Below are 25987 nucleotides of genomic sequence, written 5' to 3' on the forward strand. Positions count from 1 at the left end.
TTTATTTATGTATGTTTATTATTATTATTAATTTTTATTGAAATTTATATTTAAAATATTTTGCTTTATATTTATATATATCTTTTTTTTTTTTTTGACATTACTCATTTATATTAGTGCACCGCCAACAATCTTTCTCTGCACCACTCATGGTTAACTGGTAGATAACGCCGCATGGTGTTAAGTCCGCCATATTTACACATTGTTTTTGTGCATTAAAGTTAAATAAATAAAAATAAAAAAATTTAATTATATTCGGCTTATATTGATCAAATCACTGTTATTTAATATTTAACATAATGAAATATTAAAGTTAAGGATTATTATAAAAATTGTAAATAGCGCCATCTAGTACTTATATACCGAACTAAGTTGTTTATCATACGATAACTGTTACACCCGCTTCACTCCCTACTAGACGGACTTCAGTCTATAATTACGGAGGTCGGTAGTTGAACAGTCCTCATTCGTTGGGTGAGACGCGGCATTCAGTCGACGAGCGCAGAGCGTGCCGGTTGTGTTTTGGATATTGAAGTGAATTGTATTAGAAATGGGTTTATCTCGGTCTTAGTTGGGCCTGGGGGAAACCTGCAAGTAGTGAAGGTGAGTGTTAATGCATTCTAAAAGGGCCTTTTAAACCTACACCCGTGTCACAAGTCACGGGCGCTACTTGGGGTTTCCCTTGCGGTAGCCGGCTTCAAAGCCTAAGTCCTCATCATTAATTATTGCTTCTTACAATCGTAACGATGAGTCGTCTGGTATCAATACCCGCTCTTACATCAGAAGAGAGGGATGATCATCACGCCCAAGAAACTAATAACAATCAACCATCGTGTCATTCACCGACATTTAGAATAGCAAATTATTTATTCAAGTGAACTTACATTGGAGCACTTTTGAATAGTCATTACTTTTTTCTTTTTTTAATCTACCGCCCATTCGGAAATTTCCTTATGAAAAACGAGCAAGAAACTTGCGTGTTGCTCTTTTAAATAATTTAGTTGTAATTTTACATTTTTAAGCTGGAATATAAGAATACAAACTGCCACTAGCACCAATTCAATGGACTCACAATAAGAAATACACAACTAACTGGTTGAGTAACTAAATAAAAGTAAATCAGTCGTAGTGGTTAGAGCAGACTAATGCCTGCTCAACCATAATTTAGTATTCTCACTATTCCGCCACGTGTCTCGATATGTTGGTGAGCATGACTACTCATGACGCTCAGCCACGTCGCAATTATTTAGAATTATTATGTGATGATTATTAAGGATAAATAACATTAAGAATGAGAACATCTTCTTTGAAGTATAGACCACGTCACCGCCAAAATTATTAGCAATAACGAAATTAATATCCTACAAAAACAAATAGAAGTGTTATAGAAATTGCTTAACCGTAACAACACCGTACCACAAACGGAATCTTAATGAAGTATATGTATCGGAATTCAATCCTGATAATCTCAGGCTTACAATAGAAAAATGGCGCCAGCAAGTAGATTCATTGATTGAATTGTGAGGTTGTTCTACAACTGAGTATGACTACATGATTATAATAATTAGTTACTTTAGATCAAACAAACAAAAAATGTTTGAATAACTAAATTAGATGAAATTCAGCTTTGAATTACTAAACAAAATATAAAATTAATTATACAAAGTCCAAAAAGTGGCTATTCCGTTTTATAGGTATTAATTAAAAAATAAATAAAAGGTTCTTCCCCTACCAGTGAAAAAAAAAATACAACCAAAAAGATAATTCAGTCAGCATAGCCGAACAAGCTTTTAAAAATAAAGAGATTTTTAACGATTTCGTTTTCTGTACGGATACCCAACGTAAAAAAAAAATGTAATAATAAAAGTACTTGAAAATGACAAATATAAAGAAATTTAAACAATATTAGAAAGCTGTTCACAACTCGTCCGTTCCGTTCACGGGCTGCTCGTATAATGCCTTTTTAATCAGTCTGTAAAAATCACGACGGAAGTGGCGGCGCCACTGTCATGTAAACTTTACGCTCTGCTTAATAAATTATATTAACGTAATAAAATATTACAAAAATGTTATCTTAAAAAAATAAGTAACAAATATTATGGCAAGTGTTAGTGATAGTTTCTACAGTTTGTGATAGTGCAAAATAAAGACCTATTTTGACGTGTAAGAAATTCAATCAATTGGACTGATACTGTTTTGTGTTAAAATCTTATCTGTAATCAAGATAAATTGAAATCACAACTGTACAATAGTTAAAACAAACAAAGTAAGTACTAGCTCATTATAACACATAATCTTCACTAACAGGCAAGACATTATGAACATTTAATTATAATAATCTCTTTAATGTGGGTGTGCGGATAATTGTAATCGATTCAAATATCCACTATTGTAACGTCATATATCGCTGTCTGACATAAACCGTTATAACACTTGAAATGACTTCGTAAATTAGAACAAAATATTGCAGTAGATCTGGTTCAACGGCAACGAGTCTGAATTTAAATAAGTATTCGCAGGATCAAATCCTAATAACACCTGACTTTTTGTGAAGCCAAAACAATTTATCTACAATATTGTGTGCATTGTTATTATTCTGTATAGTATCTGGGCTGCTTATTACGATATATACTAAACATATTACGAAGCTATATTCCGTGTTATCTTATCTACAAAGTTTAAACAGCAAAACTGTAGACTAATTAAATTGACAACATTTTAAATAATTACCACATGATATTACTCCACATGACTGCAGTCCCAGCCTACAAGAAAGACAAGGGAAAATTAAAATATATACCGTCTTATTACAAAAAGATAAACCTGGTTTAGCACTAGTAATAAGCCATTAACCAAAGTATTCCTTATTACAAAATGAAGTTTATTTCTAAACCGTGATTCGTCTATGGTCCAAAGTTAGACCTGCGATGCTCCTAGTTTAACAGTGGTCTAAATGAAAAAAAAAGACAAACTTCATTTTAAAAATACTATTTTTTCTGGTAAAACGGAACGCAATTGTAAGCTGATAGAAATTAGTGACAGATTTCTGTATATTACCTGTGGCGAATATATTATATAATGAACGATTTAATTGTAGTTCTAAGTAGTTCTCTGTTAGAACTGGATTCGTAATAATGTTAGGTTTATTCCAAGTATTAACTTTAGGAATGGTTTAAACCACGATAATTTAGACATGTTTCGTCAGTTTTGACAGATTTTTTTTGTGTAATAAGACCCATAATATCATTAAGAGGAATATTACACTTAAGGCTCAACTAGCAGAAATGTCTGGTTATTGTGAAAGAATTTGTTTAAAAAGGGATCGCCTACAAAAAAAAATCTTCAACGCATATGATCAATGCTCAAACACATATGAGGCTACATTAGAACAAATATCTTTCCTAGAAAATAGAGTGAAGCTCAAGATCAGATTTCTTTTGTCATATCGGAAAAACAAGTTCTTTTAGAGAAAAATACATGCCATTTATATAGCGAATTGATTAGCTGCAACAACATCACAGGATCATAGCTAAAACAATAGATTTAACCGCCACACCTAGCTGTTAATTCGATCAAGCGTAATTTTATGAGTAGTAATCAAACAAAGAAATGTCAAGCTAAACAAATTAAAAAAAAAAGAAAAAAAAAAGGATAATTTATTCAAGAAACATGAAGTAAAATTAAAATCTGTATCGTTCAGAGAACAAAAGTTAGAATAATAGCAGTCGATTTATGTAAAATAATAATTGAGAATCTGATTTAGAAATTGACAGAATCAAAATTAAAATCTTTACAGACACCGTTAGAATCTATGACATGTAAATAAACAGGACATTATATTAATACACGATACAGACTTGCATGTCTAGTGTGTGGTTCGCCGTAATGTGTATTGAATGTAAAAGTGTTTTATTGGCCAATAAAAAGTTATTATTATTATTATTATTATTATAGCTTGTATACACGCACTCACAAATATTATTGAGCAGGGTGTAGGTAGAATAATAATATCTTCTTTGCTTATATTAATGCATTGCAACAGTAAAATGATAAAATATTGAAACTTTATTTATGATGGTACAATTTGTCAGTGCATAGTGAAAAACTGTTATTTTTTTTTTTTGACACAAATAAAATAAATAAAAGTAAAGCTAAACGTGATGTTTGTAATATACACGGCTTAATATGGATAAATATAACTTTCTTCTAAAAATTGTACAGATATAATTTATAGATGCAAATTATTTAATTTCTATTGACTTGAAAGTACCTGTAAGGGCCTACTTATAAAAATAAATATTTGAATTTGAGTCACCGGTCATAGGCCGCCATCTTATGCCAAACTACCCTCGAAGGAACAGAAGTGACATCATCAGAAACACAATACGATGACGCAGACGCACATGAAGACATGAAGTCGATCCTGAGTCCAAACATGACAGAACCATGATAACCGTGATAGCTGTACTGAAGAAAATGAGCAATGTATAATGAAGCCACTTGTCTGTACGGGTGTAAAAACTCAGTCTGACAATTGGGCTCAACGTTTTGCTATTATTATTACAATTACAATAAAAGTCACTTGTCTGTACGAGGGTAAACACTGTCTGACAACTGGGCTCAACTTTTTGCTATTATTATTACAATTATAAAAAAGTCACTTGTCTGTACGGGTGTAAACACTCAGTCTGACAACTGGGCCAACATTTCTATTTTAAGTTTTGCTTCAATAATAGAATTATAACATTATTTCTGTTACAGATTAAGATGTTCGCATGCTCAGAGCACGAGCAGCTCATCAGGATAGCCGTGATAGCGCAAGTGCAATACAATTACTATTTTCATTGTTAATTGATTAATTTAATTATATGCGGCATATATTGATCGAGTCACTGTTATTTAATATCTAACATAATGAAGTATTAAAGTTAAGGATTATTATAAATATTGTAAATAGCGCCATCTAGTATTTATAGACCGAACTAAGTTGTTTGTCATAAGATAACCGTTACCCCCGCTTCTATCAAAACTACACAGACTACGGTCTATAAATACGGAGGTCGGTAGTTGAATAGTCCTCTTTCTTTGGGTGAGCCGCGGCATTTGGTCGGCGAGCGCGGGGCTTGCCGGTTGTTTTGGATATTGAAGTGAATTGTATTAGAAATGGGTTTATCTCGGTCTTAGTTGGGCCTGGGGGGAAACCTGCAAGTAGTGAATTATATTATAAATAGTGCATTCTAAAAGGGCCTTTTAAACCTACACCCGTGTCACAAGTCACGGGCGCTACTTAGGGTTTCCCTTGCGGTAGCCGGCTTCAAAGCCTAAATCCTCATCATTAATTATTGCTTCTTACAATCGTAACGATGAGTCGTCTGGTATCAATACACGCTCTTACATATATAACCCTTATTCAAATATTGGGAAATTATTTCCCACTTGACAGTACCGTAATATTTCTTTATTATTTCTTTACTGGTAACTCTAATCAGTACCAATCCAGGAACAAAATAATTTTACACACTTTTTAAATATTTTACTTGGCAACATTTCGGACAAAATTGCGTAATGTCATCGTATGTCAATGTCAAAGTCACAATTTGAATTTTTTGGTGCACAAAACCGGTTCTCGCAGGACTTTCGAAAATTTTTGTAGAAAAAAAATCTGGTAAGTACATAAACAATATATTGATGTAAACTAGACTTATTTTCTGAATGCTTTTTACGGTTTCTGTGCTTTTTGCACTGATATTTCTTGGATTTTATTAGGTTTAATTAGGTGGGAAATAATTTCCCAATGTTCGTTCCTGCTTTGATAAACATCAGTGTCTTTATATATATATAAAATTGTTTGTCAACTGTAATAATAACGGTATAGGAACTTGTAATACGATAGCGAGTAAGTCAAATTAGTGGCTTTTTGCAAAATTGTGACTGCGTTTATGTGATTTCTATGCTTTATTCCAAACGAAGCCACTTATAAGTTTTAGGACTTTTGTAACTATTTGTGCAATATGCTGATAAAACTACATAATTGCCAACTTTTTATAATTTACTTTCAGCTATTCAAATATGGACGCAAGAAAGGAACGTAAAGTGCTCGCCAAGAAACTATTAGAAGAGGTGGTACAAAATTTAGACGACTTGTCTGATTTATCAGGCTCAGATTCTGAGGATGACTCATGCTTTATCAACAGTATTCATTCTCCTTCCGATAGTTACCTAAATCAGCTCGATGATAACCTAATTGAACAACGTCTTGAACATATCTTTGGCTTTGGATTGACGGGAGACAAACAAGACCCACCTTCTCCCCCTATGCAAACTCAACAGATTTCAACGGATGCCTTACTGACAGTCTTAGATGAAACATCGCATTTCACAAACACACCAAAAACAGACAACAGTCTTTTGCCAACTCACTTAGGTACTGAAACTGAGCAATGTTATGATCAGCCTTCTGACGTTCACACATTTAATGAAGTTCAGCAAAATTTTGATGTCATTGATGCCCCCATGGAAGAGTTTTTGGCAGATGATGGGCAAGAGTCTGAAACTAACAACGAAGTACGCAGAGATCGTTCTCAGCCAAGAGTATGGGAGATAAAATCGGAAACCCATGAAGTTCCTCTTTTCGAAAAACGTTTTAAGCCCAAGGCTAACGATACTCATAAAACATCACCTCTAAGTATTTTTGAGCGGCTTTTTCCTGATGAACTGATGGTAATAATTGTGGAACAAACCAACAGATACGCCCGTCAGAAAAATAGTACTAACTGGAAACCTGTAACTCTACAAGATATTAAGGCGTATCTAGGAGTTTTAATCCTTATGGGCTTAAATCCTTTACCGGACATGGAACTCTACTGGTCATCAGATCCCTTTTATTACAATAAGGAAATTGCCCAGGTTTTCCCAATAGTAAGATTTAAAAAAATTACAGAAAACCTCCACTTAAATGATAACGAGATGGAACCACCAAGAAACTCCCCTGAATATGACAAATTATTTAAATTGAGACCCCTCCTCACAAAACTCAACAAAGTTTATCAAAGAGAGGCATACAATTCAGAAGTACAATCGATTGATGAGTGTATGGTCAAATTTAAAGGGCGCAGCTCCTTAAAGCAATACATGCCGAAAAAACCCATCAAAAGAGGATTTAAGGTATGGGCAAGATGTGACGCCAAAACTGGGTACTTGTACCAATTCGAAGTGTATTCAGGAAAAGGCGACAGCACCGAAAATGAAGGGTTAGGCTACAATGTTGTCATGAAACTCTGCAGTAACGTACCAAGAAACACTTTAATTGCCTTTGACAACTTTTTTACTAGCTGTAACCTCATGGAGGATCTTTACGATAAAAATATTTATGCAGTGGGAACAGTCAGATGCAACAGAAAGGACTTACCTGATATGATAAAAAAAAAACAACCGAAACCATTGCGATTAGATAAACATCAGTTTTCAGCGGTTACTGCAGAGCCAATCACAGCCATTAAATGGCTTGACACAAAGGAAGTTACTGTCCTGACAACAGCACATCAGCCCTTAGACACAAGGATGATAAAAAGAACCCAAAAGGATGGCTCTAGAGCTGACATTCTCTGCCCGGCTGCAATTGCTTCATACACGCTCAGTATGGGCGGAGTAGATCTTTTTGACCATTTTAGATCGTCATACCCTATAAACCGGAAATCCAGGAAATATTGGATGCGACTATTCTTCTTTCTGTTCGATGCATCTATAATTAATGCCTACATAACGTACAACTACTCCCATGTCCCGACCCTGCATGGCCACCGTGATTTCAGACTACGGTTAGCACGTGCCCTTATAGATAATCACACGACACGAAAAACTCACACACAAACAGATGTAGTTTTAAAAAAAAATAAAAAAGGTGGTAGGTTTGGCGTTCCCGATGAGATTCGGCTGCTAAATGTTGGCATACACTTGCCTGAAGAAAGTGCCACTTACAAAAGATGTCGCTTTTGCAGCACAAAGCACAAAGAACAGAGGACAAAAATAGTATGTTCCTCCTGTGGAGTAGCTCTTTGTGCCAAAAACTGTTTCAAAACCTTTCACACAGTTCTTACTCAGTAATGTTATTTTCATATAGTATTTGAAAAGTTCTTAATAAAATATTATTTGTAACATTCTAGTTTCATTTTATTTTTATAATTTTATTCAATCACTCAATCATGTTATATTGAATTTTTTATATAAAAAAAATAAACAAGTAAAGTAGGAGTAAGTAATATGTATAGAATTTGTAGTAAAAATGTCCCAAAAAAATGTAACCATTCCGGATGATGGGAAATAATTTCCCACTTAATTATATTTTGCTTTTCCATACTGGATAATGGGAAATAATTTCCCACCGTAAAACCCCCATTTCCCCTCTTTTTATAAAAAAAATGATGTTTTTTTTGAAATCTACAAAGCCCTTTTACTTAGAAACCATGTTTAATTCATAATTTTATTTAAAAAAAAAATCCATTTGATTAAGGGATAATATAGTATATTGAGATGTACAAATTTCGTAACAATCGATATGCTTTAGATATTTTCAGATGCATTCTTTACTGGAAATTTATGGGGACATTACTGTATGTATATGTATCATGTGTAATGGTGAACGTTCCAATGGCTTCTGGAACTCAAAAGAGATCCAGAATCATTAGTTTATTAAAACTGAACGTGGTATTTATCGGTTTTATATGTTTCGCTAACAGAACACGGAATTCTGAAATATTATTACGGATAAACAACACAGTTGCTATTACATTAATACAATGGGTAGAATTAAGTTCACTTATTTAAATGATAGCTCTGTAAGTGGTGTGAGAAACGGCAACTATATATTTTTGCCTTATCAGGTCCAAGAAAATACAGAGACTGATGAAGAATCCTCAAGAATGAACATTAACACAGAATGCAATTTATCTTCTACTGTTTAATGATATTGTTATCAAATCTGGAAAATCTGATATTGACTTACTTTCAGCGCGTTTGAACGCCATATGTAAAAATTACGTATCGTGGAAGAGGAATAATCCATCCGTTTCAGTGTGACTTCTTTACAATAGATTGGAGTTCATATTACTCTTAGGCATTTCCTTCCTTTATTTTTAAATGTCTTCTATGCAAAATAATAGATGACAAAGCAACTGATATTATAGTAGTACCATATTGGCCAAGTCATCCATTGCTACAATCTTTATTACTTCAAGAACTTATATATTTCCATCCTAATGTAAATTTATTACCATCTCCTTCCACAGACCCTCACCGAAGATGGATGACACGTGGTATTATGTTTGTTATCAGGTCAGCTTTCGCACGATAGAGAAATGATCAATACTATAATATCATCTTTATTGAACAATTCGCTCAAACAGTACAATGTGACTAAAAAAAAAAAAAAAACAACGGTGGATTTTCTGTAAGGAAAGAAACAGAGACCCGTTACAGAGAGATTTACTTTTATTATTAGAATTTCTAACTTATCATTGTAATGATGGTGCCAGTTACTTAATTTTAAACACATATCGCTCTGCACTAGCTTTATTATTTGATAAAACTTTCAGTGGATGTCACATTTTTGTTATACTGTTACATTCTGTTACTATCATAGTTATTTGTTTCTTAAGGAGTGTTCAAATCTAGACCTAGTTTTCCAACATATCAAACCACTTGAGAGCCAAACATAATATTGAACTTTGTATGAAATTTATTCCCGAATGAATCGTTAGCATTACCTTAATTACAAAAAAAAAAATTTTTAATACTTGCATTGTTTTTAGGACAATGTCTTCAAGGATTATTATTGATAAAATTTTCTGATATAGGAGTAGATAATTTAATTGTAAAAATAGGGAGTAAAGATATAATTAAAACGTCAACACCTGGTCAACCAATGCCTTAAATTGCAATTCTTTTTATACTTACCTTGGTCCTGCAAGGACGCTCTTATCGTATATGGAAGCAACAATGGTTAGAGATACGGGCTGAATATAGAACGTCTTTTCCTTACTACTTAAATACCGATCCACAGTTCTTCGACTATGAACAAATGGATTAAAGAGATTCACAGAGAAACACAGTATTCTGCAGCTCATAGACAAGGTGTATCAATGGATCTAATCAAAAACAATGCTGGTTGATCTGGAGAGGGTTTGATATTTGCAGAAATCTATAATCGACCTTTGCCTTCTAATGGTGATGAGAGCATCTTGAAGAAACCGTATATGATTGATTATCCTGTAACATTAATAATTTAAATAATAAAAATATTTTTTCAACTTTCAGATTCTACAGTGTAATAAAATTATCATCTAAATATTATTAACTTTTAATTTGCGTTCTTATTTAGAAATTTCGTAATGTATGTACTCTAAACATCCTACCTGGTGAATATTTAAATCTCGAGGATGCAACGTCGAAGTATAATTAATGGTTAAACAAACTTACCTTTGTGACGTTTGACCATAATTATATAAGACGTTGCATCCGAAGAGATTTATAACCCCCATAGGTACCCAAATCCTTTGTAATGAATACAAAGTCATACACTAGTCTATACATTGAGAAATTTCACTCTAAAAATAATGAAGCAACGGCGGAGTGGTGCGACATATATAGTGCAACTAAGGGAGTCGTTTAAATACTTTTTATTTACTATTGACTCTAAAATTGTGCTTGATGCCCAGTACATTGAAGAGTGGACTACCTGGTGAATATTTAAATCTCGAGGATGCAACGTCTTATATAATTATGGTCAAACGTCACAAAGGTAAGTTTGTTTAACCATTAAATATTTTCTATAAAACTTGTATATATTATGAAATTCTTTGAATAAATCCAACAAATAGTTATAAAATAGTTTTAAAATTAGTTATTTACCAACGAAAGAAGTTTGACAGATGGCCGGTGCACTATTTTAATGTTGATTTTTGCAAATAATACACTATCAAATTGTACACAAACAATAATCGACACTTATTGCACTATTATATCACTAATAACGATGTCGAAAATATAATATTCGTGTGATAGACTATTAAAAATTATTTATTTATTACGGCCAGCTGAAAATGACAACTGTCGTTGGTGTTGCTAGTCGAAGAAAACCAAAAGAAACAAAAGAAAACCGAAGAAATAATCAAAATAACAATAAATAATACGAACTGTACTCTCATATACTACCGAACCTCGAGTATCTATACCTATTAGTAGTGCCCCTGTACTAACTTACTATGATGCAAACAAAAATATTATTATGTCAGTAGATGCATCAAAGGATGCCCTTGGAGCGGTCTTGTCTCATAACAAACAGCCTATACCATATGCATCAGCCTCATTGACTAAATGTCAACAAAACTATGCACAAATAGAGAAAGAATTGTTGTCTATTTTGTTTGGATGCACAAAATTCCACCAATATATATATGGTAGAAATATTACTGTAGAAACTGACCATAAACCTCTTCTAAGTTTGTTTAAAAAAGCCTTACAGGATACACCACCCCGGTTACAAAGAATTATGTTACGATTACAACCATATGATCTCAATATTATCTATAAACCTGGCAAATATCTTTATATTGCAGATACATTGTCCCGAGCACCTCTCTCTGATAATACATTACTAGGTTTAGATAGTGATATTAACATACATGTTAATTTTATTGTATCTAATTTGGCTATTAGTCAAGAAAAAATTAAAGAAATTCAACAATACATAAGTAAAGATTCTACATTAAGTCAAATTCTTTATTATTGTCAGAATGGTTGGCCAGAGCATAAGAGATCAGTCAGTCAGTCAGTCAGACCATATTTTTCATTAAAAGATAAACTATGTGTATTGAATGATATATTAGATAGTGTTTGGGAAACTACTCTGCTACCAAAATTTAGGGAATTTACTCTCTGTATATATATAGTGAAAAATGAGTGGAAGCGTCAGTCCCGTACCTGTATGATTCTGCGGATTTCTTGGGCTTCAGGGTCTCGAAGATATCTTCGCTAGCTTTCCAGTTTCACAGTAGGTTTAACACAGTTCTAATTTATTTTAATTCACAACACAATGCGCGCGCGTCATGGCCGCAGTACAGTCGGTTCAGTACTAGTAAGGGAAGGGAAGGAAAGACGCGGGAACACAAACTAACGGACTCTAATATAATAATCTGTGCTTACGATGATACAGGGTAGATTTTGAACATAGCCCCCGCTCTAAACAGCTATGATGTTTGTAATATATGTGGATACTTAAGTAATTAAAACGCGAGCACTTCCAAAACGACATTTATTTTATGAACACACGATTGACAGAATCTACCCTATTTATTTATTGTTTTATATGTACCTTACACCTCCACCCTTAATTAACAGTCTCAATAAAATATATAATAATAATATGGCTATTACTTAAAAATACAAGACAACAATATTAAATATTAGATAACTTAACCTAAGTAATTAATATGTAAGAATGGACTACAAGTATTATTCTGGATCGAAATTAAATCTTTGAACTGGTTTGCGCACTCTTTTGGGTCGCTGTACTAGTGGTGGAAGTAGTGGATTTGGTAAATGCCTGGAATTCAAGGGTGAACCTTCAATTTCTTTCGGCTGCTGCGCCACCCCCTGCTCACTACTGTCTATTCCACCTCCTTCGTCATTTAGCACTGTTTCTGTACTGTCTGCTACCTTTATATTAGTGGCAGAATTGCTGTTGTTGCTCTCTTTAGTGTTCTCCTCTTCCAACGAACAAGGAACATCAGACATACGTGATCTACGTCGGATCTGATCTATATGTTTTGTGTGTTGTCGACCGTTACTTTCTCTGACCGACATACGACGTGAATCAGAATTACTTACTACAGAACCCTTTTCCCATTTTTGTTGGTTTCTATAATCCCTAAACCAAATAGGATCACCTGGTTCAAAGTGTCGTAATTTACCTCCTGCATAATCGGTTTGATGACGTTGTTGCACCCTAACAGAATCGGTTACCGCTCTCTCGCATCTTAATAAATCTAACCTAGAACGTAATGAACGTCTTTGCAAAATTTGAGCCGGTGTCACCCCTGTAGTTCCGTGTATTGTATTTCTATATGTTAAAAGAAATGTTTGTAACGCTGTATCTATATCCGTTTTGTCAATAATTGCCTTTCTAATGACGTTTTTACATAATTTAACAGAATTCTCTGCGGCCCCGTTAGAGGCAGGGTGATATGCCGGTGAATATCTTTGAAATATACCATTAGTTGCAAGGAAGTTTTTGAACTCACTACTGGTAAATGGTGGTCCCTGATCAGACACAATTTCTACGGGTAACCCAAACCTAGCAAACAATTCTCTTAGTGTTTTTACTACCGCTCCGGCTGTTGTGCGTGTCATTTGAAAGACTTCTAGCCATTTAGATGTCGAATCTATCACAACAAAATACGTTAGTCCATGCAATGGTCCTAAAAAATCTATATGTAATCGTGACCACGGCTGGGGTATGTATGGCCACAATTGTGGTGGCGCCCTCTGGGGCATTGGCATCTCGAGTGCACATGTTGAACAACTACGACACAACTGCTCAATGTCAGCATCAATATTTGGCCACCATACATAACTACGAGCCCATGATTTAGTTTTTACAATGCCCATGTGACTACTGTGTAATTGTTGAAGTATTTGTGGCCGCAACGACATAGGAATTATTATTCTATATCCCCACATTAGACAGTTGTTTTCACAATAAATTTCATTACGTCTTACAAAGTACGACTTTAATGTTTCATCCGTACATTGGTTTGGCCACCCTGCTTGAGTATATATTAGAAGTCGACTCGATATAGTGTCAGCGGCCGTCGCCTTCCTAACGTCGTTATGAGTTACTGGTAAGAAATTTTCTACAAAATTCAAATAGGTAATTTCGTTCACCGGACTAACTTCACTATAACAGAGTGGTAGCCGCGACAGAGCATCCGCGTTATTTTTAGCGGATGGTACATATTCTATATTGTAAGTATACCCGGACAGTAACACCCCCCATCGTTGCATACGACTTGCAGCCATGATTGGTATGCCCGCCTTGCTACCAAATATTGAAGTTAATGGTTTATGATCGGTTCTCAAGGTGAAATGCCTACCATATAAGTATTGGTGAAACTTCTTTACACCATAGATAATAGCCAGAGCCTCTCGCTCAATTTGTGAATATGCCCGCTCGGCTTTTGTTAGCGAGCGCGATGCATAAGCTATGGGGCGTTCTCCATGCTGTGTCGTGTGTGTAATGACCGCGCCGACACCTAAACTACTTGCATCCGTCGTTAAGATTAAAGGCAAATCAGGCGAATAATGCACTAATACTTCACTCGATATTAATAACCGCTTTACCTCCCGAAAAGCCTTATCACAATTTTCCGTCCATACGAATCGAACCCCTGACCGTAATAACTCATATAACGGAGCTAAAATGAAACTTATATTCCTAACAAATTTACCGTAATACATTACCATACCTAAGAGTGATCGTAATTCGCTTACGTTTGTGGGTGCCGGGGTGTTCGTTATAGCTTTGACCTTGTCAGGACAAGTATGAACTCCCTTTTTTGAGACAACATATCCTAAATAAGTAACTGATTCAGCAAAAAAACTGCATTTTTCTTTTTTTACTTTAAGACCACTAGATTTCAATATCTCGAAAACTTTGCACAGATTTTCAAAGTGTGAGTGACTATCCCTACCACTAATAATAATATCATCCAGGAATACCCCTACAAATGGTATATGCCCAAACAATTGTTCTAACTTCCTTTGAAATATTCCCGGACTAGACGCGAGACCATACACTAATCGATTATATCGAAACAGGCCTTTATGCGTATTAATCACTGTGCAATTACAAGTATCATCCAGTACAAACTGCGCATAGGCTTGAGATAAATCTATTTTTGAAAAATATTCCCCACCATGTAACCGCGGGAGTAAATCCTCCACTCTAGGCAAAGGGTAACGATCGACATCCAACACTTTATTTAAAGTTAATTTGTAATCAGCGCATATTCTGATGTTACCATCTTTCTTGACCACTGGCACGATGGGCGTAGCCCAGTCGGAGCGGTCGACAGGAGTGAGCACGCCATCGCTCACTAGCTGCTCCAGCGCGCGCTCCACAGGCTCGCGCAGCGCGTATGCGAGCGGCCGCGCTCGCATAAACACCGGCCGCGCCCCCTCGCGCAAATGTATGCTCACCCTACCACCAGTAAAGCGACCCAATTCGTCTGCAAACACTTCACTGTATCTGGAAGTAAATTGACTATAATTAAAATTATTGCAAGATACGTTGTGTATATTGTAACCATTATCGGGTGGTGGTATGGTTATGCCTAACTGTATTATCCATTGTCTGCCCAATAAAACAGTTTTACCCTTATAAATTACATATAAATTTAAATATTTTTTTCTATTTTTATATTCAACGAGTGGTTTTATGACACCCGCCGGTCGTATTGTTTCACCTGTATAATATCTTAATAATAAATTACATTTTTCTAACCTTATCTCACTAAAATATTTTAGGTATGTTTCGTAACTTATGCATGACACGGCACTACCTGTGTCACATTCCATTTGTATACTTTTGTTTTGAATACTCAATGTCACATAAATTGGTGGGAAATGATCTAATGATAACTGATTAATAGTCAGTACCTCGTTCCTGTCATAGCTCTTAGTTTCCACGGCCTCCTCGATGTAGTTGTGTCCATTATTCAGTAACGGACAAACTCGTCGTAAGTGTCCCGCCTTGTTGCATACCCGACAAACATAACGGACAAATCTAGTCAAGTAGCCGCTTCGTGATCGCCGCCACATGCTTGACACTGTCGTCGCCAGCCCCGCCTGTCTGCCACGGCCGCGACAGCCGCGCGCGCCGTGCCCCTGCTCCCGCTCTGGCTGTGACCCGGCCGAACCAGCCGACCCGGCCGACCCGGCCGCCCCGGCCAGTTGCCTGCTTCAGCTGTAGTCTTATACGATCCTCGTTCACCCCCGTTCACCTCCGTTATCTTCTGACACTCCGCTGACATCATTTTTGACCCGCTATGCCCTTCAGTCAAGGCCGCATCTTTCTCCGCTGCCTCCATACTCCATGCTAAACTGCATGCTTTATTAAAATCTAATTTATCTTCTGCAAACAGCCGTTGCCTTATCGTTTCGCTCGCTAATCCACATACTAATCGATCGCGGAGACTCTCATTCAGCCATTGTCCAAAGTCACATGTTCTGGACATCTTCTTTAATTCTGCTATGTAATCTGATATCTTCTCGTCTTTCATTTGTTTCCTTTGGTGAAATTTGTAACGCTCAGCCAATATACTTGGGCGTGGTTGCAAATGTTTTTCCATGATCACTGCCAACTCATCAAATGAATTACTTGTGGGTTTATCTGGGGTGCACAGGTTTACTATGAGCTCATAACTTCTGGCCCCCATCACTGTCACTAGCGTCGGTACTTGCATTTCCCTACTAATGTTATTGACGATAAAATATTGTTCTAATCGTTCCACATATAAACGCCAATTGTCCGTTTCTATATCGAATTCCGATATCTTCCCGACCGACATTGTTTATTTATTTATTTATTTAACGCACTTACTCACTATTAAAATACACGTAAGTTCGATATTTCCTCGTCGCCAATGTTATATATGTGGATACTTAAGTAATTAAAACGCGAGCACTTCCAAAACGACATTTATTTTATGAACACACGATTGACAGAATCTACCCTATTTATTTATTGTTTTATATGTACCTTACAATGTTTACGGAACAAATTATCAAAATTAAGGGAAAAATTACAAGGTAAAGGGGCTATACAATATATTACTCAATAGGGAGGTGTACCAGTTTTGTAAGAGAACGTTTTAAGGAACCAGTAGAGGTTTTGACCTCGACCACTCGAATTACACCGTCTTGACCAGGATAACTGTACTATACGTCCGCGGCGCCACTCCAAAGGAGAGAGGTTGTCATCCTTTATCAAAACCAATTCATCAACATTAGGAGGATTCATAGGAGAAGTCCACTTATTACGAGTTTGAAGGGTTGATAGGTGCTCTGAATGCCACCGCGACCAAAAATGTTGAGTAACTTGTTGCAACAAGTGAAAGCGTGAAATGCGATGCTGCTTCTCGTCTCTCAATGGGCACTGGTTTATAAAAGGAGGGGTCCGCTACGGAAAGGTGATTAATACTATTAACGACAGGCCTAGGCAACTCAATCTCAGGATGGGGGCCTGCAATTACATCAACAACCACTGCAGGGGTTGTTATCACAGGATACGATCTATGTACTGGTTTAAAGGTAAGGGAGATAGAACCGCTGGAATATACAGATTGAATGTTGCCAATACCGCGAATAGGTACTGAGTTTGATGATAAGGGGACATTCAATCTCTCAACAGTTAAGTCGGTAGTAAGCAGACAACCTTGTGCGCCTGTATCACATAACGCACGGGCCGCGTATCACTGGCGCACGGAGCGACGTTCCATGTGGGAGGCACCCGCTGGCCACGAGATTGGAGCGCGGAGGTCCGACTTTCGGCGGATCCTCAGGATCAGGTGGAGAGAAAGGCTGGCCAGTCCATCGGCCGGCCTGAGGACCGTCGAGGCTGTCCGTCCCATCCTCAAAAGGTGGATGAATAGGCGATGGCCACTGACGTACCGCATGACACAGATACTGTCCGGGCACGGGTGCTTCGGGCGGTATCTGTGTCATGTGGCGAGGAAGGAGCCGACGACCGGCTGCCACGAGTGCGGAGGTGTGGAGGACACGGCGCTTGACACGCTGGTCGTATGTCCAGCGTTCGAGAGTGAGCGCCGTGTCCTCACACGAATAGTGGGGGACGATCTCTCGCTGCCGAATTTAGTTCGGAGGATGATCAGTAGCGAGAGATCGTGGCTGGCGGTGAGCTCCTTCTGCGAGGAAGTTATCTCGCGGAAGGAGGCGGCGGAAAGGGAGCGGGAGTCAGATCGTCCCGCTTCCCTCCGCTGCAGAAGAGCCAGGCCTAGAGGTGGGGGCGTACCCAACTCCGCCCCCCTCTATCCCCCACTGGGGCCGGGGTGACTGCCTTGAGGGAGGCAGTCCCCCCAATCCAAAGGCCCCGGAGGTGTGCGCGTGTACCCACACGCCTCCACAATGGAGTAGGGCGAAATAGGTCGCCCTAACCACAAAACGAGATGGGGCCTGCCCTACAACATCTACAGGGCGGGCCGTCGCCGTCGGAACTGGGGTAGAAATGCACTTGCGAATCCTCTGGCTCCGGCATAGGCGCTCGTAGGTACACCGTGTGGTTTTTGGTGAGTACAAATCTCACACACCACCTCGCCATCCCTCCGGCGGGGTGACGGTCTTTTGAAGATTTTTCCACACGTTAAAAAAAAAAAAAAGGTTAGAGTTTAATGATCACCTGTCCGTCCCATCCTCAAAAGGTGGATGAATAGGAGATGGCCACTGACGTACCGCATGATACAGATACTGTCTGGGCACGGGTGCTTCGGGCGGTATCTGTGTCATGTGGCGAGGAAGGAGCCGACGACCGGCTGCCACGAGTGCGGAGGTGTAGAGGACACGGCGCAACACACGCTGGAAATATGTCCAGCGTTTGAGAGTGAGCGCCGAGTCCTCACACGAATAGTGGGGGACAATCTCTCGCTGCCGAATTTAGTTCGGAGGATGGTGAGTAGCGAGAGTAGAGTTTAATGATCACACAAAAAAAACTGGAGCGATGGTCACCAATGCAAAAAGCGTCCTACCTTAAAATTGTCAAAAAATCATAAAAAAACTATGACGAATCGCAACCCCCCCTTCAAGGGGGGGGTCCCTCCCCAAAGGGGATTCCCCACAGTAAGGGTATCCCCGCCCCTCCCAAAATTTATTATTTATTATTATTTCTTTCTTCTTTCTTCTTTCTAAAGTCCTACCCCTAATGAACTTACTAAAAAAAAATACGTAGTCAAGTATGTCGCTAGTAGGGTTCATGATTTCTCGAGCTTTTCAATTTCTCGGGTCTTCTCAGCAACGCGAGAAGACCCGAAAAAAGAGAGAATTTACATTTACATACATTTTCTCATATTATTTGCTTCCAATAACGTCATAAAATCAGTGGTTTTCCTCTCAAATAAAAGTATCAAATTAATTATAAAACTTATTCAGTATATTTAAAAACATTATACATATTATGAATAAGCAAATTTTTTTTTTTTTACATACAGAAATATTTTAGGTCTTTACATATGAAATTAGCGTTTTGTTGTACTGGCCACTTCGATCTCTTTGGTTAGGAGTTCCAATTTAAAATTTATACGACTATTCACTCATGCATATGTTTTTCGAAAACCGTAATCCATATGGCTTTTCTATCTTTGGTTTTTCTTTGGGGAACTCACTTTGCAAAGTGGAAAACTTAATATATCGCGACCACACGTGGTTGTTCGAGTATATTTGCTGTCGCCGTCTTGGTACACTTGAAGGTACTGCCCTGTCCATTTTAGGGTTGCGTGTAGATTGCGATGACCACCCCCGTATCTATGCATGCTTATACAGGTCCCATAGCGGTAACACCGAAACTGACCGACTCATTGAACACGTCCAAATGGCTAGCGCCCAACACACAAGCGCCCGTCAACAGTGCATTAGATATGCTTATTAGCCTGTTGACGGAGCTGCTGCTCGCGCTCGCAGCCGGCGTGGACATAAAGTCGGCGGCGACAAAAGGATTGGCCAAAATAAACCAATACACGAATGGCCAGTAGCGAGCTACGCATCGTGTATTGGAACCCCGGGGGAGTGAGAGACAAGATCCAGGACCTCCGTCTCCTAGCTCACACCCAGGACGTACACATTATACTCCTGGGTGAAACGAAGCTGACAGAAAAGGAGACGTTGAGGGTGCCTAATTATCACGTGTACAGACGCGACGAAAGGTCACCGGCGGGCAAAGGGTACCGCGGCACAGCGGTACTAGTCCGCCGCGACGTAGTACACGTGGAATTAGAGCGCCCCGAGTTCCGCGTCATGCGCACCATAGGCGTGCGCATCAATGTCGACGGCGCGGAACTGAAGGTCCTGGCAGCGTATCGCCCCCCGGTGCCTGAATTTTGCCCCTCCGATATCCGGAACGTACTGGATGGGAGGAGCCCTACCCTGCTAATGGGCGACCTCAACGCGAAACACACGGCTTGGGGTTCCCGTCTTGTTTCGCGGGTAGGTCGAAGGCTCCTCCAGGATTCCCAAATCCACGGGTACGAGGTGTTGGGCCCTGCACACCCCACCCACGTACCCACGAACCCGAGACACAACCCAGACGTTCTGGATATAGCCCTGGTACAGGCTGTGCCCTGCCCGGTGACATTGGAGGTGCTGTACGACCTCGATACGCAGCACCTCCCTGTCCTAGCCACGCTTGACCTCTCCACCACCACCACATCGACGAGACCGTCGAGGCGGCTGATGGATTGTCGAGTTTTTCGCGCAGAACTGGAGCACTTGCACCTCGACGGCGACCTATCAACGCCCGAGGACATAGAGGCCGCCTCCGTCTTCATGACGGAGCGAATTCGCTCCGCCACTGAGGCGGCCACTACCACCGTAAACGTGGCTTCTCGCCGTCGAGAGGAGCTGCCATACCATCTGCGCGAAAAACTGGCGCGAAAGAGAGATCTCCGCCGCCTATGGGCTCGCACCCGCTGCCCGCGGGTCAAGCGTGAGCTCAACTGCCTGGCTGCGGAGCTGTCGGAAGGGATGCGGGACTGGCGTGGCTCCTCCTGGGAGGCCGTCATCTTCCGGGCGGACGAACACGCCACCACCCTGCACGCACTCAACCGACAGCTCACCAACGCACGACCCCCCGTCTGCCCGTTGCTAGACGAGACGGGCAGACGTTGTTACGCAGCTCAGGACCGGGCAGAAATCCTGGCACAGCACCTGGAGGGGCAATTTACGGCCAATCCCGTCGCCGCCGACGCACCACGCACTGTCGTCGAGCACCACGAGCGAGTCGTACGTCGCGTATGCGAGTTCCGTACCGCTCCGTCGCCGGACGTAAACGAGGTGAGCTTCGTTTCGCCCGGCGAGGTAAGGCGGCTCGTCAGCCGCCTGCCGAAGCGCAAAGCGCCCGGAGCGGACGGGATCAGCACCGCAGCGCTCGCACAGCTGCCCCGTAGAGCCCTAGTATGTCTAGTGAGGCTCTACAACGGCATACTCCGGACCGGCCACTTCCCCAACAGCTGGAAGTTGGGTAGAGTCATAGTCCTCCCGAAAGCCGGCAAGGACAAACGTCTGCCGGCAAGCTACCGGCCCATCACTCTGCTCTCGCACGTAGCAAAGTCGTTCGAGCGCCTTCTGCTCCGCCGCTTGAAACCGACCCTGTCGCCTCGCGACGAACAGTTCGGTTTCAGAGGCGGACACTCGACGACTTTGCAGCTGACGCGCGTGCTCCACCACATGGCTGTCGAGCACAACCGCGGCATGACGGTTTGGTGTCGAAATTGCTCGACACCAACACGCCGTCAGCATACGTGCGAGTAGTGGACGCTTTCCTCTCGGGCCGGAGCTTTTACGTTTCGGTCGAGAACTGTGACTCTACCACACGCCCAAGCGCCGCCGGAGTCCCGCAGGGCAGCTGCATCTCGCCAGCGCTCTACGCGACGTACACAGACGACATCCCCACCTTGAGGGATGAGCTCCGAGAGGGAGAGAGGGATGTCGTCCTCGCTCTATTTGCCGACGACAGTGCCTTCCTCACGTCGTCTCGCCGAGCCTACGCAGCCGCTCGCAAAATGCAGCGGCTGTTGGACCTGCTCCCCGAGTGGCTGGATAAGTGGCGTACCACCGTTAACGTGGGTAAAACGGTGGCGCTGCTTACCCGCCCCGGGGGCAAATATCCGCCGCCCCTCCTATTGAGAGGCCAGCCCATCCAGTGGGAACGCACAGTGCGTTACCTAGGGGTGGAAATCGACCGGTCGCTGCGTATGACGCCGCAGGTGGACCGGGCCGTTACCCAAGCCAAGGCCGCGCGCGCTATGCTGCGACCGGTCTTGCAATCCAGGCTGCAGCTGCGGACGAAGGTAGGCATTTATAAGACCTACATTCGTTCGCGGCTCACATATGCCGCCCCCGCATGGTACGCACTGTGCTCGGCCTCACAGCGGCGGAGACTGCAGGTCCAACAGAACGCCGCCCTCCGTCTGTGCACAAATGCCGGACGGTACGTCCGTAATGACGTGATCGCCCGCGACCTCAAGGTCCCATCGGTGGAGCAGTTCGTCGTCCGGTTGACGCGCGCGATGTTCTCGCGCGCGGACAGCGGGCGCGAAGCGCACCTGCGCGACCTCGCCCCTCTCCACGCGCGCCCACCGGACGCCACTCGCGCGCTCCCGCGCGACCTACTCTCCACCGAGTGATCACGTCATTTACGTGACGTGGCGGCGTTAAGCCGGCTCGGCGAGCGACTTAAACAGTCCTCCCACACGACTCCCTCAGCCGGCTGCTGGGAAGCAGCCGGTAAACGAACGACGCTGGGGTGGCACACCCCAGCAGTACGCCCGGGCAAAGAGCATATGCTCGAGGCCCGCACCCGGCGGTCCGTAAGGACCAGCGGACGACCTCGACTGACAAATGGCTACAGATTTTTTGCTCCAACAGATTCCCTTCGCTGAGGTCGTGGTTCTTGGTGACTTTAACGCCCATCACGCTGAATGGCTCGGTTCACGTACCACCGACTATGCGGGGAGATCTGTTCACGGCTTTGCTTTGGCGTATGGTTTGACGCAACTGGTATCCTCGCCTACGCGAATTCCTGATGTTGTTGACCATATACCTTCACTGTTGGACCTTCTGCTGACTTCTCATCCGGACGGATATCAGATCTATGTGGAAGTCCCACTTGGATCATTGTCTGATACGGAGCGAAGTGCGTACGTCCTTCTTTGGCGCGATCTACTGATCGACGTCGTGTTTGGCATTTTAAGTCAGCAGATTGGGATGAGATGCGTGGTTTGGTCTCGCCATAAGCAGGAATGCTTCCGTGCCTGGATTGAAGCTGTAAAGTCGAGTGATCCAGATACCAGTGCCCATAAAAGGAAGTATAACTCCGCTTCCAGGTCCTTCAAAAGAGTTATAGCCACAGCAAAGTCGGAGCACATCAGCAGAATTGGTAGGAGACTGAACAGTCTTCCATCTGGATCCCGGACTTTTTGGTTTCTTGCCAAAGCTGCTCATGAAATTTCTGTCAGCCATCTTTTCCACCACTGCGCAGAGAGGATAACTCGTTGGCCCAACATGCTAAAGAGAAGGCCGATCTCCTTGGGTCTCTTTTTGCGTCCAACTCGACACTGGACGATAGGGAGCAATCACCGCCGGTCATCTTGCGGTGTGAGACTTCTATGCCAGAGGTAAAATTTACCCAAAAGCTGGTAAGTAAGTCTCTTTTCTCCCTAGATATCCACAAGTCGAGTGGGCCTGACGGTATTCCTGCTATTGTGCTCAGGACGTGTGCACCTGAGTTGGCTTCAGTACTAACGCGTCTTTTCCGGTACTGCTACTCTACAGGTGTAATCCCGAAACTTTGGAAGACGGCTTTGGTTCATCCGATCCCTAAGAAGGGAGAACGCTCAGATCCAGCTAAATATAGGCCCATAGCCATCACCTCCTTATTCTCAAAGATCATGGAGTCGATTGTCAACCGTCAACTCTTACGATACCTAGAAGTGAACCAGTTGATTTCTGATCGTCAATATGGCTTTCGCCAGGGTCGGTCGGCTGGTGATCTTCTAGCGTATTTGACACATCGATGGGCAGAGGCTATTGAGAGTAAGGGGGAGGCCCTATCTATTAGTCTGGATATTGCGAAGGCCTTTGATCGGGTTTGGCACAAGGCTCTTCTTTCAAAGCTACCATCCTTTGGGTTGCCTGCGAAGTTATGCAAATGGGTCGCCAGCTTTCTCGCTGATCGGAGCATCAAGATCGTTGTCGATGGTGCTTGCTCCGACCCACACTCTGTGAATGCTGGTGTTCCACAAGGCTGTGTGCTATCTCCGACTCTGTTCCTTCTGCATATCAATGACATGTTACAAATCAACAACATTCATTGCTACGCGGATGACAGTACCGAAGATGCCTTGTACAGCGGCCATGCTAATATGTCGCAGGCAAAAGTTATAGAGTACCGGAACAAACTTGTTTCCGAAATCGAAACTTCACTCCATCAAGTTTCGGTCTGGGGTCAGGAAAATTGTGTTCAATTCAACCCCAAGAAGACACAAGTTTGCGCGTTTACCGCTAAAAAGAATCCATTTATCGTATCTCCTCAGTTTCAAGACACTCTCCTTGATATAAAGCCAAATCTCGAGGTCCTTGGCGTTGATATATCCAGTGACGTTCAGTTTTGCGGTCATTTGGAGGACAAGGCTAAAATAGCCTCAAAGAAGCTTGGTGTGCTCAGTAGAGTGAGACGGTATTTCACGGCGGCCCATCGCTTGCAATTATACAAGGCGCAGATCCGGCCGCATATGGAATACTGTTCTCATCTCTGGGCGGGAGCACCACAATACCAGCTACTTCCATTTGACCGCATTCAGAACCGAGCAGCCAGAATCATTGGTAATCAACGTCTATGTGACAGACTCGACCCATTGGCTTTGCGGCGAGATATTGCATCTCTGTGCATTTTCTACCGCATATATCACGGGGAGTGTTCTGAGGAATTGTTCGGATTAATACCAGCTGCTGAGTTTCACCACCGTACCACCCGCCAGAAACTGAAATACCATCCTGATCATCTGGATGAATGGCGGTCTTCCACAGTACGGTTTTCTAGAAACTTTTTGCCTCGCACAACTACATTGTGGAATCACCTTCCAGCAATGGTATTTCCGAACCGATACGATATTGAAACCTTCAAGAAAAGAGCTTATTCCTTTTTAAAAGGCCGACAACGTACTTGCAATTCCCCTGGTGTTGCGGGTGCTCATGGGCGGCGGTAGTCGCTTGCCATCAGGTGAGCCGCATGCTCGTTTGTCCCCTGTGTTATAAAAAAAAAAAAAAAATACGTTATTGTACTAAAATATTCATTTATGTCATAGAATACATTGTCAAGCAGCCAAGCCCTTAGTCGAGCCTTAAACATTCGTCCACTCAGACATTTTATATCCAACGGAAGATGATTATATACTTTAACACCCATTACCATTGCACTTTTTCGATAAATATAATTATAAATTACTGGTAAAAATAAGTCATGTTTATGTTTCTGACGCAAGTTATTTCGCATATCCGATTTACTGGTGAAATATGTCATATTATTTTTAACAAATACACACAGTTCCATAATATAAATCTTGTCGGCGTGATTTGCTAGATCTTGTAGATGGACCTATAATATAAGACTTGTTTTTAGAAGTCGGTCAATATATCACCAGCTTATTGAGATATTTTCCAGTTTTAAATATGTGTCTTAGAGTTTCATCTGAATACATATTATAGATAACTCTTAAACATTTCTTTTGAAGCAGAAAGGTTGATGTAACATTCACAGAGTTTCCCCAGTATATAATTCCATACATTAGTAAAGGATACACACTACCAAAATAAGCAGTCCGAGCAACATCTGATGATGAGTTTTCCACTAATATAGAAAGAGCATAACATTGACTTGAAATCTTTTTATTTAGTTTGTTAATATGTGATTTCCAATTTAGATGACAGAAAAAAATTATTTTCATTTACTTCTTCGATTTTTGTGTCACAGTCTTTAATATTTAATTTGAAGGAATAATTTTTATAATTACGAAACTGTATAAATTTTGTTTTGTTGAGATTAACTTTAAGATTAATTGTTTTGAGCCAATCAACAACTCTTCTTAATGTTTCATTTATTTTATTTTCAAATGATATTCTATTTTCACTATTGTCACTAATAAAAATTGTT

General features: G+C 40.9%; 3 protein-coding genes across 3 annotated transcripts; 1 reads left to right on the forward strand and 2 right to left on the reverse strand.

Annotated features, from left to right (window-relative positions):
- Nucleotides 1–6069: 6069 nt before the first annotated feature.
- LOC131855505 (piggyBac transposable element-derived protein 4-like) lies at nt 6070–10166 on the forward strand. Its single transcript, XM_059206782.1, has 2 exons — nt 6070–7817; nt 10058–10166. The coding sequence occupies exons 1-2, from the start codon at nt 6070–6072 to the stop codon at nt 10164–10166; spliced, it is 1857 nt and encodes a 618-aa protein (XP_059062765.1).
- Nucleotides 10167–12507: 2341 nt separating this feature from the next.
- Nucleotides 12508–15767, reverse strand: LOC131855506 (uncharacterized protein K02A2.6-like). The gene is made up of 2 exons (XM_059206783.1): nt 15712–15767; nt 12508–15301 (listed from the first exon to the last, which is right to left on the reverse strand). The coding sequence occupies exons 1-2, from the start codon at nt 15765–15767 to the stop codon at nt 12508–12510; spliced, it is 2850 nt and encodes a 949-aa protein (XP_059062766.1).
- Nucleotides 15768–15842: 75 nt separating this feature from the next.
- On the reverse strand, nt 15843–16622 carry LOC131855507 (uncharacterized). The gene has a single exon (XM_059206784.1). It carries the CDS (start codon nt 16620–16622, stop codon nt 15843–15845), a length of 780 nt encoding a protein of 259 aa, XP_059062767.1.
- Between the last annotated feature and the right edge of the window lie 9365 nt (nt 16623–25987).

This window comes from Achroia grisella, unplaced genomic scaffold, assembly GCF_030625045.1.
Source record: "Achroia grisella isolate CSIRO2021 unplaced genomic scaffold, CSIRO_AGI_Agris_v1 utg1455, whole genome shotgun sequence".
Classification (NCBI taxonomy): Eukaryota; Metazoa; Arthropoda; class Insecta; order Lepidoptera; family Pyralidae; genus Achroia; species Achroia grisella.

Excerpts from the sequence above, each read along its gene's own strand:
- LOC131855505 (XM_059206782.1), top strand. The coding sequence starts at position 6,070 with ATGGACGCAAGAAAGGAACGTAAAGTGCTCGCCAAGAAACTATTAGAA. Across the intron at positions 7,818-10,057 it reads CACCGTGATTTCAGACTACG|TTCTTCGACTATGAACAAAT; the intron begins GTTAGCACGTGC and ends ACCGATCCACAG.
- LOC131855506 (XM_059206783.1), bottom strand. The coding sequence starts at position 15,767 with ATGGACACAACTACATCGAGGAGGCCGTGGAAACTAAGAGCTATGACA. Across the intron at positions 15,302-15,711 it reads AGAGCTATGACAGGAACGAG|ATACAGTGAAGTGTTTGCAG; the intron begins GTACTGACTATT and ends ATTTACTTCCAG.
- LOC131855507 (XM_059206784.1), bottom strand. The coding sequence starts at position 16,622 with ATGTCGGTCGGGAAGATATCGGAATTCGATATAGAAACGGACAATTGG.